Consider the following 14,905-nt stretch of genomic DNA (forward strand, 5'->3'; position numbering starts at 1 on the left):
CTTCTGTGTGTGAATCAGACCTGAGATCTAACGTTACTAGATGTAAAGAAGAAAACTAAATAGTATAAAATAGTAAATCTCATATGTTTCCCTTATTATCTCCAGTGATTTTATTATTACACAGGATTTTTATGAATTTACATCGGCTCATGTTCTTCTCATTCAGGTCTCTACAATATCGGATCCTTTAAATAAGAAAAATTTTCTGATTCATCTATTAAGCATGGATATGGACAGGGACAAGATGGCGGAGAGGATATTACACCTCACCCTAGAGATCCTCTTCCGGCTTACTGGAGAGGTGAGAGATTCTGATGACGTCACATTGCATCATTCTTATCTATGGGAATAACAGATGGACAGAACTGGAGAGGCGAGGACTCGGGAAATGTCTGGAGTGAGATTTATTAATGTGTCTCTCCATAACCAGGATTACACAGTAGTGAAGAAGAACTCTAGTGAGCGCTGTCAGGACCCTGTGTCTGAGGGATGGGGAAGACCCCTGAGCCCAATCACAGGGCCTCCATCTCATCACCTGATACATGAGGACATCAATGACCAGAAGATCCTAGAACTCACCTACAAGATGATTGAGCTGCTGACTGGAGAGGTGACACTGCTGCGAATGCTGGGACATTATACAGTAACGCTATGAAGGGATCGGGGGATGAATGTATCGTTGTATCTGTTAGGTTCCTATAAGGTGTCGGGATGTCGCTGTCTATTTCTCCATGGAGGAGTGGGAGTATTTAGAACGACACAAAGATCTGTACAAGGACGTCATGATGGAGATTCCCCAGTCCCTCACATCACCAGGTAATAGACAGGACTAAATACACACAACCTATAATTATCTGTATGTAAAGAATTAATTCAGTCCCTGTATGTGTTTCCTCCAGATCTGTCCAGTAAGAGGACAACACCAGAGAGATGTCCCCGTCCTCTTCTTCCACAGGACTGTAAACAAGAAGATCCCAATATTCCTCAGGATCATCAGGTAGATGGAGAGAAGATGTCTTGAGGTCTCCCCTATGATGTGTAGATGGCTGTGAAGGTCTTGTGTTCAGTCTTGTTTTATCCACCAGTATTATATGTTTTATACTTGTGTAATGAGGACGGTGGAGATGGCAGGATTAGAGCTGATCATAGATGTGACTTCTTCATCTGTCTGTGACTTTTACAATATTTGTTTCAGGTTGAAGATCTGACCCATATTAATACTACAGAGACATATGTGAGGGGTGATGAGCGGTGTAAAGAGGAGATTCCTACATATGACTACCCAGGTGAGTAGTAACCACTAAATGCAGAGAAGTCACAGATTCTTCTCAGATAATAGCACTGCTGGAATAGGTGAACAAGTAGGGTCCATTCAAATAGCAAATGAAACTTGGCACTCAAACAGGCATAATTTTAATGTATTTAATTGCAGTCCAACACGGGTACAATTGTTTTGGTCCTCAAGACCTTCATCAGTGTGTACTGCAGCATAAAGACCAAAAAATTAAAAACTACATATATCAGACAAAAGCTTAAAAAGTACCGTATTTTTCGGTCTGTAAGACGCACCTAGGTTTTAGAGGAGGAAAATAGAAAAAAAAATGTAAGCAAAAAATGTGGTCATGATGCCCTGTTAAGTCGTGGTGAATATTCATGGCCTTTAATAGTGGGGACGCTGACAGCCGAGCGCAGCAGGAGCCGCGCTGCGGCTACAGCGTGCGCACTATTAGGGAGAATGAATGCTCACTGCTCCCCACGCACAGAGTCCCAGCGTGAGGAGCGGTGACTATTGCGCCACAGAGCTGGACACTGCACTGGAGGAGAGAGGAGGTGAGTATGAAAGTTTTTTTTTTTTTCTGTGCAGCGTGAGGGGGATCAGGGGATGCCAAGCATACCTGGATGAGGGGACCATACATACAGGGATGAAGGGGGCCATGCATACAGGGATGAGGGGGGCCATACCTACAGGGATGAGGGGGGCCATACCTACAGGGATGAGGGGGGGCCATGCCTACAGGGATAAGGGGGGGCCATGCCTACAGGGATGAGGGGGGGCCATGCCTACAGGGATGAGGGGGGGCCATGCCTACAGGGATGAGGGGGGGCCATGCCTACAGGGATGAGGGGGGCTATGCCTACAGGGATGAGGGGGGCTATGCCTACAGGGATGAGGGGGGCCATACATACAGGGCTGAAGGGGGCCATACATACAGGGATGAAGGGGACCATGCATACAGGGATGAGGGGGGCCATGCATACAGGGATGAGGGGGGCCATACATACAGGGTGCCATACTTACCAGGAGCCGCGCTGCAGGCACAGTGTGCCGGTTATTAAGGAAAATGAATATTCACTGCTCCCCACGCCCATGGACGTGGGGAGCAGTGAATATTAATTTTCTTTAGTAGTGGGCACAGTGTAGGCTGCCGCAGGCGGCTGCTTCCTCCTGTGCACCGCTACTCCGTCACTGTCACTTCCCCCACATCCCCCACCACTCACAGCCACAGTATTTTATGTATATCGGACTATAAGATGCACCCCCCACTTTCCTCCAAAATTTTGGAGGAAAAAAGTGCGCCTTATAGTCCAAAAAATACGGTACTAGAAATAAACTGTCATAAGGTATTTCTGAAATTCAAAAACATTGCAATAGAGTGCACATAATGGCTGTATAATAAGTGTGACCTACCAGACTGCTAGGAATATAGTTAAAGGTAAAAGCAGGAAGGACACAGTGTCTCAGTGGAAAGACAGGATCTAGGGAGACAAACAGCCATAAGAACATCAGCCCCATAGGGAATTATCCAATAGGGACCAGCAGATATATGTAGAAACATACCCAGTAGTGAGAGCAGGAAGTATGACAGGCGTGGAACATGGTATCTGCCACTGGTTCCTAAGGTCGCCATGTCAAGGGAGGAGAAAGCCTAGTATATGTGGTCAGAGGGCTGGAACTAATGTCCCAGGAGACCAATCAGGGTGAACCGCTGGTGTAACATTCCTGGAAGTGGACTGAAGTGTTAGAAGGCGGTGTCTGGATAGCAGTGACGTCAGGAAGTGACGCCGTGTCATACGCTGCTATCAATTGCCTGAAGGCATAGGAGGCGTGACTGGAGAAACTGAGGGCGAACGTGCGTTCCACGGTGCAGGATGTGCATGTCAGAGGCTGCGTCCTGCGTTCCAACAGCAGGAAGACTGTGTTCTGAGTGGGTGGAGTGCGTTCCAGAACAGGGGAGTTTGCGTTCCACTGTGGGATGAAGGATGGAAGCCGTGCAGGACTATAGGACAAAAGAATAATAAGCCTGGAAATATGACAGGAGGTGAACAGGTATAAGTGGATCAGCCTGTGGGCCGTGGAGGATGATGATCAGTGATTAAAATAAGGAGAAGCCGTTCTACAACATAAAGAATGCAAAATTAGTACCATGATAATGAAAGAAAATTAATCTCTCTAAAATGACATGCAAATACTGTATCTCAAAGCACATATATGTACACTCCCAACAGTGAAAAACTCAAGGCTGACAACAATGTGGTACAACTTATGCAGTTCTCTCTAAAATTATCACAGGAATGACAATTAAACATATTCCCTATTGAGCCCCCTGGGGGTAAGGGTTTGAAGTTCATGGATCTAAAAGGCCTCCCTTATCTTCAGTAGGCGTGCACGGTCTCCTCCGCGTCTAGGGGAAAGCACCTGTTCAATGACCTGGAACTTGAGTTGAGATATGTTATGGCCTAATGTAACAAAATGTTGTAGCAAGAGTGTAGTAGATTCTTGCATCCAATTGTGGACTTATGCTTGTGGTTGTATCGTGTCACCAATGTATGCCAGACCACAAGGGCATTTAATGAAGTATAATATGAAGTTGGTGTAACAGGTAAAATACCCTTTGACCGGGTATTGTTTACCAGTATGGGGATGGTAAATGGTGTTCCCATGTAGGATGTTGTTGCATTGGTGGCACTGCAAGCAGGGGAAGGTCCCCCTCTTAGGAATTTGTAAAAAATGTTGTTTAACCCAGGTATGTGTGAGGCCCACGTCGGCACAAACTAGTCAATCCTTGAGATTGGGTGCCTGTTTGAAACATGGAAAAAATGGTTGTTGGAACTCTGGGATGTGGGGATAAGCAGATTGTAGAATGTTTCAATGTCTCAGGATGGCTTTGTGCAAGATGTATGCGAACGGATGGTAAGTGTGGACAAACAGAATCTGGTTCATGGTTTTAGGATGGGTGTGAGCTGAAGGTGTGTTATGTTGGTGTAGGATTTCAGGGGGATAGCCCCTTTCCTCAAATTTACGGCACATTTCCGGTAACCTCTGTGAGTGTAATTGATCATTACTCACTATCCTATTTACCCGCTGGAAATGGGATTTTGGAATTGACCGTTTCATTTGTAAAGAGTGATTACTCGTAAAGTGTAAGAGACCGTTTTGATCGGTAGGTTTTGTGTATGTCAGTGGTTAGTAATCCTTGTTGGTCCTTGAGGACCATGGTATCCAGGAAACTGATTTGATGAGAACTGTGAGTCATGGTAAAGCCCAGGTCTGTCCAGGAGGAGTTCAAAAGGTCATAGAATTCATTTAGAGATTCCTGTGGACACCCCTCATATGCAAAAAATGTCATCGATGTAACGTTTCCATGCGATGGAGTGAGTATGGAAGAATAGATTGGAGTAAACTATTTGGGCTTCGAAGGTGGCCATACAACAGTTTGCATAAGGGGGGCCATGTCAGAGCCCATTGCTGTCCCTTTAGTCTGTAGGAAGTAAGTATCTTGGAACAAGAAATAATTTTTGTTAAGAACTAAGGTCAGGAGTTCAATGCAAAGTTCAATGATCTGTCTGTGACTCAAGCAACAGACTGTGTACAGCATGTATACCTTTGGAGTGTGGAATGCCCGTATAGAGGCTGTTGATATCAAAAGAAACCAAGATGCATTTAGTGGGGGACACATTTTAGGTCAGTGATAAAACTGAGAAAAGCTCCTGTATCTAGTAAAAAGGAGGGACTTTTTTTTTAATTAAAGGTGTCAATATTTTGTCTATGAAAATTGCTAAAGGTGAAAGAAGCAAATCTGTTGAGGTTACTATAGGACGACCGCGAGGATGGTCAAGGCTTTTGTGAATTTTGAGGAGTACATAAAAGGCAAGTGTGATGGGATGTTGCTTAGTGAGAAAATCACGTGCCTTACTATCAATCACTCCTCTGGAGAGAAAATGTTCCAACACAGATGCTATTGCAGTCCTGACTTGATGTGTTGAGTCATGGGGTAGTCGTTGGTATGTGGAGTTATCGTTAAGTTGTCTATTGACTTCCAGGAGATAATCCTCTTTATACATCACTACTATGGCGCCCCCTTTGTCTGCCGGTTTGATGATAAGATTGCTCTCTTCCTGAAGGCTTCTGAGGACCTGACTGTTAAGGGGAGAAATATTGGACTGGTAATGAAGCAGCCCTTTATCTACCTTGGAACTTTAGTCCTGAAAGGCACTATCCACAAAACCAATGAAGGTCTCGAGCGCGTATAAGCCATGTGGAGGACTGTATGAACTTTTGGGGCGTAGGCAGAGACTGGCAGCCGTGATGAAGGTATTAATATCAGAGAGGGTAGAGGGAATAGAAAAGGTATTGCCTAGTGTGTCCTAAGGCGTAGTGAGAGATAAAAACGTTGTAACTCCATATCAAGATTTAATATGTTGTACTTGTTAGTGACAAAAAATAACCCCATTTGTAGTACAGGAAGTTGTGCAATACTCAAAGTCCTAGAGGAGATATTTACCACCAACTGTGCTGTGCCTGGGAGCAGATAACTCGGATGAAGTCCATGTTTCCGCTTGTGTTGGCCACCTCTTCTGGTCTTCTGCATCGGTAATATCTTTTTCTTTGAGCTAAATAATGAGCAGAAGTGATAAAAAGGTCCCTCCTGTCCGTGTCCGAACTGGAGGTAGAAGAATCTGTAGTGGATTTGGCAAATCTGGGAGCATAATTTCTTGAGGTGTATCTGTTTTGCCATCTATAGACCCATTCTTGCTCATAATCTTCGGTATCTCTCGCAAACTTATTCCTTTTCTTGCTCTCCTTATCTCTTTGACACTGGTCGATGCTCGTCTTGATTTTGTTTTGTAGAGTGCTGAGTTTTGTTGTAGAGATAGTAGCAGCAAGTTGAGTCTCAATATTTTTTACCTGTTCCTTGATAGATAGAATAGCCTTCTGTAAGTAGTCAACTGTTAGGGTCATAAGATTGAAAGAGCATTTATTAAGTATATGTTCAAATTTCAAACAGTACTCAGACTAATCGCTATACAGGGTTGGACGAATCAATCCCATTGGGATCCTTTATACTCTCAAGTATTCCGTCAATGTGGCACAATGCAACTCGATGCTGGGGAGGTGGCTAAATTCTCGCTTCAAGTTCCATCCTCGCATCTCCAACGGGGGGACTTTTAAGAAATCACATGATAGGTTAGATTGTGCAATGATATTGGAGAATGTAGAAGAGGACATGACACTTCAGCATGCTTACGTCCTGGAGTAGATAATAGTGTAGAAAACCGCAGCACTGGTGGAATAGGGTCCAAAACCTTTGAAAAGGCAAATGAAACTTGGCACTCAAACAGGCATAATTTTAAAGTATTTAACTAGTCCAACACAGGTACAAACGTTTTGGTCCTTAAGACCTTCATCAGTGTGTACTGCAGCTTAAACACATAAAAATAAAAACTACATATATCAGACAAAAGCATAAAAAGTACTAGAAACAAACTGTCATAAGGTATTTCTGAAATTCATAATCATCTGAAAATCCAAAACATTACAATAGAGTGCACATAATAGCTGTTGTGAGGCAGTGACTGGGATCGTATACGAGGGACGGTATATATCCCCCAGAATATGTGCAGAGACCTATTAAACCATTGGAGTGCATTGCCGTCACAGACACAGCTGTGGCTGCAATGCAGGAATGAAGTTGAGCATTGACCTGGTCAGGCTATCTGGCTAAGGCAGATTAAGTAAAATCCGGCAGGGCCTTCATTTCTTAGAGGAGGCTACAGGAAGGCAGTAGGGCGGCCTCCTCACTCCAACCCGGGTTTTCAAGTGGCTCTTGCCACAGGTCCTTTAAAAACCCTACATTAAGGATTAGTGTTGTTCAGTGTTGGAACCTGCTAGGAGCATAGCAGGAAAGCTTGGTGGACCTGTGAGTAGCTGAACCCATGCCTGGGAAGGCTCTGCACCCGTCAGGCTCTGAGCCCGTTGTTATGGACTTGTGTTAACCCGGCTGCGAACCGGAGGACTTTTCTGTTTACCCGTGAGTCTGCTGAATAAAAGCTGCTTATGTTGGACTTTCTTGGGTCACTGCCTCAGTTACTGCACTGTGTGAACACCGCCGCCTTACACTGTATAATAAGTATCTCAACTCAAGTTCCAGGTCATTGAACTGGTGCTTCCCCCTACACGCGGAGGTGACCTTGTACGCCTACTGAAGATAAGGGAGGCCTTTTGGATCCATGAACTTCAAACTCTTACCCCCAGGGGGCTCAATATGGATTATGATTTATTGTCATTCCTGTGATGGGAGAACTGCATAGGATGTACCACATTGTTCTTGTTAACCTTGAGTTTTTCACTGTTGGAGTGTACATATATGTGTTTTGAGATACAGTATTTGCATGTCATTTAAGGGAGATTAATTTTCTTTCATTATCATGGTATTTATTTTGTATTCTTTATGTTGCAGAACGGCTTCTCCTTATTTTAATCACTGATCATCATCCTCCACGGCCCACAGGCTGATCCACTTACACATGTTCACCTCCTGTCATATTTCCAGGCTTATTATTCTTTTGTCCTATAGTCCTGCACGGCGTCCATCCCTCATCACATAGTGAAATGCAAACTCCCCTGTTCTGGAACGCACTCCACCCACTCAGAACACAGTCTTCCTGCTGTTGGAACGCATTACACAGCCAAATCCGATAATACATTATATACGATTGTACACTACTGTCTGAGCACCTGGCAGGTTAAGAAAGGAAGATGCGCCATTTAGTTATTGGAATGCAGATTTTGTTGGAGTAGTTTGCAGACACAATGTATTGGGGCACTGTTCATGGTCACCTGGCAGCTCAAAAGATGGTGACCACAAACAAACTTGGTGCTATATACCCCATTTTCCAGATCCCAGGGATTGCCTTGCTCATCACCCTTTAACCTCTTCACGACATTGGACTTATCCATACATCCTGGTCGGTAAGATCTTACCGACCTTGGATGTATAGATATGCCCATGCGATTTTGCGTGCACAGGAGCTGTGCCGCACGATTGCCGCCGGGTGTCATAGTAACATAGTTTTTAAGGTTGAAGGAAGACTAAGTCCATCTAGTTCAACCCATAGCCTAACAAGTTGATCCAGAGGAAGGCAAAAAAAAAAAACATGTGGCAAACAATAAGCTCCACATTGGGGAAAAAAATTCCTCCCCGACTCCATACGACAATCAGACTAGTTCCCTGAATCAACGCCCTATCAAGGAATCTAGTATATATAACCTGTAATATTATACTTTTCAAGAAAGGAATCCATGCCCTTCTTAAATTTTAACAGTGAATCACTCATTACAACTTCATACGGCAGAGAGTTCCATAGTCTCACTGCTCTTACAGTAAAGAATCCCCGTCTGTGATTATGATTAAACCTTCTTTCCTCCAGACGTAGAAGATGCCCCCTTGTCCCCGTCTCAGGCCTCAGAGTAAAAAGATCAGTAGAAAGGTCTTTGTACTGTCCCCTCATATACTTGTACATAGTAATAAGATCACCCCTAAGCCTTCTTTTTTCCACAGTAAATAACCCCAAGTGTAATAACCTGTCTTGGTATTGCAGACCCCCCAGTCCTCTAATAACCTTGGTCGCTCTTCTCTGCACCCGCACTAGTTTAGCTATGTCTTTCTTATACACCGGAGACCAGAACTGTACACAGTATTCTAAGTGTGGTCGCACTAATGACTTGTATAGAGGTAAAATTATCTTCTCCTCATGAGCATCTATGCCTCTTTTAATGCATCCCATTATTTTATTTGCCTTTGCAGCAGCAGCCTGACACTGGTCACCAAACGTGAGCTTGTCGTCCACCAATACACCCAGGTCTTTTTCAGTGACAGTTTTGCCCAGTGTTTTACAATTAAGCATATAATTATACATTTTGTTTCCTCTGCCCAAGTACATTACCTTACATTTATCCCCATTAAAGCTCATTTGCCATTTATCAGCCCAAGCTTCTAGTTTACATAGATCCTCCTGTAATATAAAATTGTCCTCCTCTGTATTGATTACCCTGCAGAGTTTAGTGTCATCTGCAAATATTGAAATATTACTCTGTATGCCCCCTACAAGGTCATTAATAAATATGTTAAAAAGAAGGGGGCCCAATACTGACCCCTGTGGTACCCCACTGTTAACTGAGACCCAGTCTCAGTGTGTTCCATTAATAACCACCCTTTGTTTCCTATCACTGAGCCAATTCTTAACCCACATACATATATTTTCCCCTATCCCCATTGTTCTCATTTTATGTATCAACCTTTTGTGTGGAACCGTATCAAAAGCTTTTGAAATGTCCATATACACAACATCCACTACATTTCCTTGGTCCAGTCCAGAACTTGCCTCCTCATAAAAACTGATCAGATTAGTTTGACAGGAACGGTCCCTCGTAAACCCATGTTGATATTGGGTCATGAGGTTATTCTTCTTCAGATACTCTAGTATAGCATCTCTTATGAAACCCTCCAGGATTTTACCCACAGTAGAGGTTAAGCTTACTGGCCTATAATTTCCAAGTTTGGTTTTTGTCCCCTTTTTGAATATTGGCACCACATTTCCTATACGCCAGTCCTATGGTACAAACCCTGTTATTATGGAATCTTTAAGGATTAAAAATAATGGTCTATCTATGACGTTACTTAATTCCTGCAGTACTCGCGGGTGTATCCCATCCGGGCCCGGGGATTTGTCAACTTTAGTGATTTTTAGACACCGCCATCAGGGGCGCACATAGGAATCATGGGGCCCCATAGCAGAAGTTCTAATTGCCCCCCCCCCCCAAAAAGTAAATAATTGTCGGGGTCACAGAAGAGCAGATCTCACAACTTTGCAGCCTTTACATATTAATTTTCCTCCTGCTGAAGTCCTAGATTCCTTTTTCATTGCCCCATAAAGTGTGATGCCAACAATGCCAACAAAAGTGTCCCCAAACACAGTATGATACCCCCATGGTGAATTCCTCCACATTCACAGTATAATGACCCTATTGTACCCCACCTCAACTCCCAAGGCAAAGTATGGTGACCCCAACACAGTATGATCCCCCAACTGTGACCCCCACACAGCCCTCCATGCAGTATAATGGGCCTACATACAATATAATGGCCCCACACCTCTCCACACTCCAGAGAGTATAATGCACTCGCCATGGTCCTCCATACATTATAAGGCACTCGCCATGGTCCTTCACACAGTATAATGCACTCGCCATGATCCTCCATACAGTATAATGCACTCACCATGGTCCTCCACTCAGTATAAGACACTCACCATGGTCCTCCACATAGTATAAGACACTCACCATGGTCCTCCACACAGTATAATGCACTCGCCATGGTCCTCCACACAGTATAATACACTCGCCATGGTCCTCCACACAGTATAAGACACTCTCCATGGTCCTCCACGCAGTATAATGCACTCGCCATGATCCTCCACGCAGTATAATGAACTCCCCATGGTCCTCCACGCAGTATAATGAACTCCCCATGGTCCTCCACGCAGTATAATGCTCTCCCCATGGTCCTGTATACAGTATAATGCACTCGCCATGGTCCTCCACACAGTATAATGCACTCGCCATGGTCCTCCACACGGTATAAGACACTCGTCATGGTCCTCCACGCGGTATAAGACACTCGTCATGGTCCTCCACGCGGTATAAGACACTCGTCATGGTCCTCCACGCGGTATAAGACACTCGTCATGGTCCTCCACGCGGTATAAGACACTCGTCATGGTCCTCCACGTGGTATAAGACACTCGTCATGGTCCTCCACGCGGTATAAGACACTCGTCATGGTCCTCCACGCGGTATAAGACACTCGTCATGGTCCTCTACGCGGTATAATGCACTCGCCATGGTCCTCCACGTGGTATAAGACACTCGTCATGGTCCTCCACGCGGTATAAGACACTCGTCATGGTCCTCCACGTGGTATAAGACACTCGTCATGGTCCTCCACGCGGTATAAGACACTCGTCATGGTCCTCCACGCGGTATAAGACACTCGTCATGGTCCTCTACGCGGTATAATGCACTCGCCATGGTCCTCCACGTGGTATAAGACACTCGTCATGGTCCTCCACGCGGTATAAGACACTCGTCATGGTCCTCCACGTGGTATAAGACACTCGTCATGGTCCTCCACGCGGTATAAGACACTCGTCATGGTCCTCCACGTGGTATAAGACACTCGTCATGGTCCTCCACGCGGTATAAGACACTCGTCATGGTCCTCCACGCGGTATAAGACACTCGTCATGGTCCTCTACGCGGTATAATGCACTCGCCATGGTCCTCCACGTGGTATAAGACACTCGTCATGGTCCTCCACGCGGTATAAGACACTCGTCATGGTCCTCCACGTGGTATAAGACACTCGTCATGGTCCTCCACGCGGTATAAGACACTCGTCATGGTCCTCCACGCGGTATAAGACACTCGTCATGGTCCTCTACGCGGTATAATGCACTCGCCATGGTCCTCCACGCGGTATAATGTGTAATGCACACGCCCGGACTGACTGGCGTGTGCGTGTTTATGTAGTGATTCCACTGTGCCATGAACCGGAGAGTGCCTGGAGGGGCATAACTAAGTATCTGCCCGATCCGACCAAGGTCGCACAACGGCATACGACGCCAGTGCACCAGGGAGGAACCGAGCAGAGGAACCAGGGTCTACTCCAGGTCAGACTCCGGACACGGCTGTTGACCCACACCGGGGAATACAGGAACAGGCAGACTAGGGCGCAGGCTGGGTAGGGTCCAGTACAGACTGGGAGACAAATTTGAAACCGCAGACGCGGTGGACAGAGCTGAGCAAAGCGAAAACCGCAGACGCGGTGGACAGAGCTGAGCAAAGCGAAAACCGCAGACGCGGTGGACAGAGCTGAGCAAAGCGAAAACCGCAGACGCGGTGGACAGAGCTGAGCAAAGCGAAAACCGCAGACGCGGTGGACAGAGCTGAGCAAAGCGAAAACCGCAGACGCGGTGGACAGAGCTGAGCAAAGCGAAAACCGCAGACGCGGTGGACAGAGCTGAGCAAAGCGAAAACCGCAGACGCGGTGGGGACAAGGCTCTGTACACACGGAACAGACTAGAAGGGAAAGGCAGAACCAGATACCCACAGGGTACTTGCAGAGAAGTAGCGAGTGGACCACAAACTCACAAACGGAAGTACAGTGACAACGAGCAGGAGTTAGGTACGAGTTCAGACTCTGCAGAAAAAAGGGAAAGTACGAAAATAGAGAAAAACAAAACAGGCTAGGAGAGTATTCAGACAAGAACAGACACAGCAGCAAGATACAGGAGCGGGTCTAGGTATGCGGTCCCTAGAAGGCGGAACGAACAGGCAGGAGCGAGTTCACACAGGCCTGGAAATACAGCCTCCAGGATAGGCAGAAGACAACAAGCTAGAAGATAATACAGACAGGACACAGTTCAGACACGGGAACTGATACCGAAGGCAGGAAACATAAACGGGACCTGGCATATCAGTGACCAAAGGCCAACTGATAGAACACAATGCTCAGGCAGGGATTCATTGGAGCAGCTGGGTTAAATACCAGATGGCAGACAGCAATAGGCTGAGGACGCACAAGGGGTGTGCCTGCAGCAGGTACAAAAAGCAGGAAGTGATCGGGCGCCGCCCTTAAGCAGCAGACACAGAGGCAAACAGACAGCATGGAGGGAAGCCAGGCTAGCAAACTGGACTGGAGATCAAGTGCGCGCTCTTGCACAGTGGGAGATGGACCACTATGCAAGGACGCCGCCAGGTATGTTACAGTACCCCCCCTTACACCCCCTCTTCTTCAGGCCTGCCAGAATGTTCCGCAGGGAATTCGAGGGCCAATCCTTTACTTCAAGGAGATCACTTCCACTGTCCACCGGAAAAACTGGTCTCCTCTGGGTAGCTAGGATGCTACCTCCTATCCAGCCATCCTCAGCAACAGACGAAACGGGTGGAGTACCAGGAATAGCACACAAGGAAGTCTCTCTCCACTTATTATCAGGTAGCACCCCAGAGGGTTCAGGAGACAACTGGAAGCCCTCCGACGGGTTGGAGGGGTGCAGAGACTCGGGGGTAACCTCTGCTTCGGGGTACATCTTGTCAAGCTCACAGGATGAAATGGGCGAGGTATCCGGTACAAGGTGTAGAAAAGTCACTGTCTCTTTGTTATCAGGTGGTACCCCAGAGGATTCAGGAAACAACTGGGGGTCCTCCGCCGGGTCGGAAGAGTGCAGAGACTCGGGGGTAACCTCTGCTTCGGAGTACACTAGGTCGGACTCACTGGAAGAAGCGGGCGAGGTATCAGATACCGAGTATAGGATAGTCTCTGTCCATTCGCTATCAGGTAGCACCCCGAAGGGTTCAGGAAACAACTGGAGGTCCTCCGCCTGGTCGGAAGGGTGTAGAGACTCGGGGGAAACCTCTGCTTCGGAGAACACTAGGTCGGACTCACTGGACGAAGCAGGCGAGGTATCAGGTGCAGAGTATAGGAAAGTCTCTGTCCAGTCGCTACCAGGTAGCACCCCAAAGGGTTCAGGAGACAACTGGAGGTCCTCCGCCTGGTCGGAGGGGTGTAGAGACTCGGGGGTAACCTCTGCTTCGGAGTACACTAGGTCGGACTCACTGAATGAAGCGGGCGAGGTATCAGGTGCAGAGTATAGGAAAGTCTCTGTCCATTCGCTACCAGATAGCACCCCGAAGGGTTCAGGAGACAACTGGAGGTCCTCCGCCTGGTCAGAGGGGTGTAGAGACTCGGGGGTAACCTCTGCTTCGGAGTACCCTTGGACAGGCTCACCGATTAAAGTGGGTGAAGTATCAGATACCAGGTGCAGGAAGTCCTCCTGTGTGGATTCTGGGTGGGCAGCAGTCTCTTCGGGCAGGAGAACTGGTGCGCAACCCACGCACATTACCCATCAGGGCTCCTCCGGGATTCTGGGAAATGAAGCTTCAACAGGGACTTCAAGGTTGGGGTCAGGAGGTCTTTGGGAGGACAGACCCTGGCATGACGGCTTGCCTGTACGCCTAGCACGTCTGGACTGCCTCTTAAGGTTGGGAGAAGTATTCCGGAGAGCGTAGTCATCCTGTGTGGATTCTGATTGGGCAGTAGTCTCTTCGGGCAGGAGGACTAGTGCGCTACCCACACACATTACCCATCGGGGCTGCTCCGGGATATTGGGAAGTGAAGCTTCAGCAGGAGCCTCCGGGTTAGGATCATCGAAGACCATTAGAAAGGCCACCAGGAAGGCCATTATGTCGAGGACGATAGGATCCTGTGTTTCCAATAGGGGGTTGATCCATTCCAAGGCATCACCCGCTAGGTTAGACATAATGAATCCCACCTTAACCCGATCGGTGGGAAAACAAAGAGGGTAGAACTTGAAGTGTAGCATGCATTGCTCCACAAATGCACGACTCTGTCTTGGATCCCCATAGTACCGTGGCGGATCTGCAGGAACGAGAGCTGATAGATCCATCTGGACGGGTGCGTAGTTCGCCTGGAACTCAGCTAGAGAAAAAAAAAATTATTTATTTTTAATGCATGTATTCGCTGGAAAATGTCTCAGAGATCGAAGG

At 46.8% G+C, this 14,905-nt stretch overlaps 1 protein-coding gene across 1 annotated transcript in view; it reads left to right on the top strand.

Moving 5' to 3' along the window:
• The first annotated feature begins 355 nt into the window (after positions 1–355).
• The window catches only part of LOC141212727 (uncharacterized), a 32,607-nt gene continuing 18,057 nt past the window's right edge, over positions 356–14,905 (top strand). Inside the window, exons 1-5 of the mRNA XM_073665034.1 lie at positions 356–373; positions 431–610; positions 693–816; positions 900–997; positions 1,196–1,286. Coding sequence (XP_073521135.1) covers positions 356–373; positions 431–610; positions 693–816; positions 900–997; positions 1,196–1,286 — 511 coding nt within the window. The remainder of the gene's footprint in view (positions 374–430; positions 611–692; positions 817–899; positions 998–1,195; positions 1,287–14,905) is intronic.

The sequence above is a fragment of the Phyllobates terribilis genome, unplaced genomic scaffold (assembly GCF_046119375.1).
Source record: "Phyllobates terribilis strain yellow unplaced genomic scaffold, ASM4611937v1 Scaffold_183__1_contigs__length_3771566, whole genome shotgun sequence".
NCBI classification, from domain to species: domain Eukaryota; kingdom Metazoa; phylum Chordata; class Amphibia; order Anura; family Dendrobatidae; genus Phyllobates; species Phyllobates terribilis.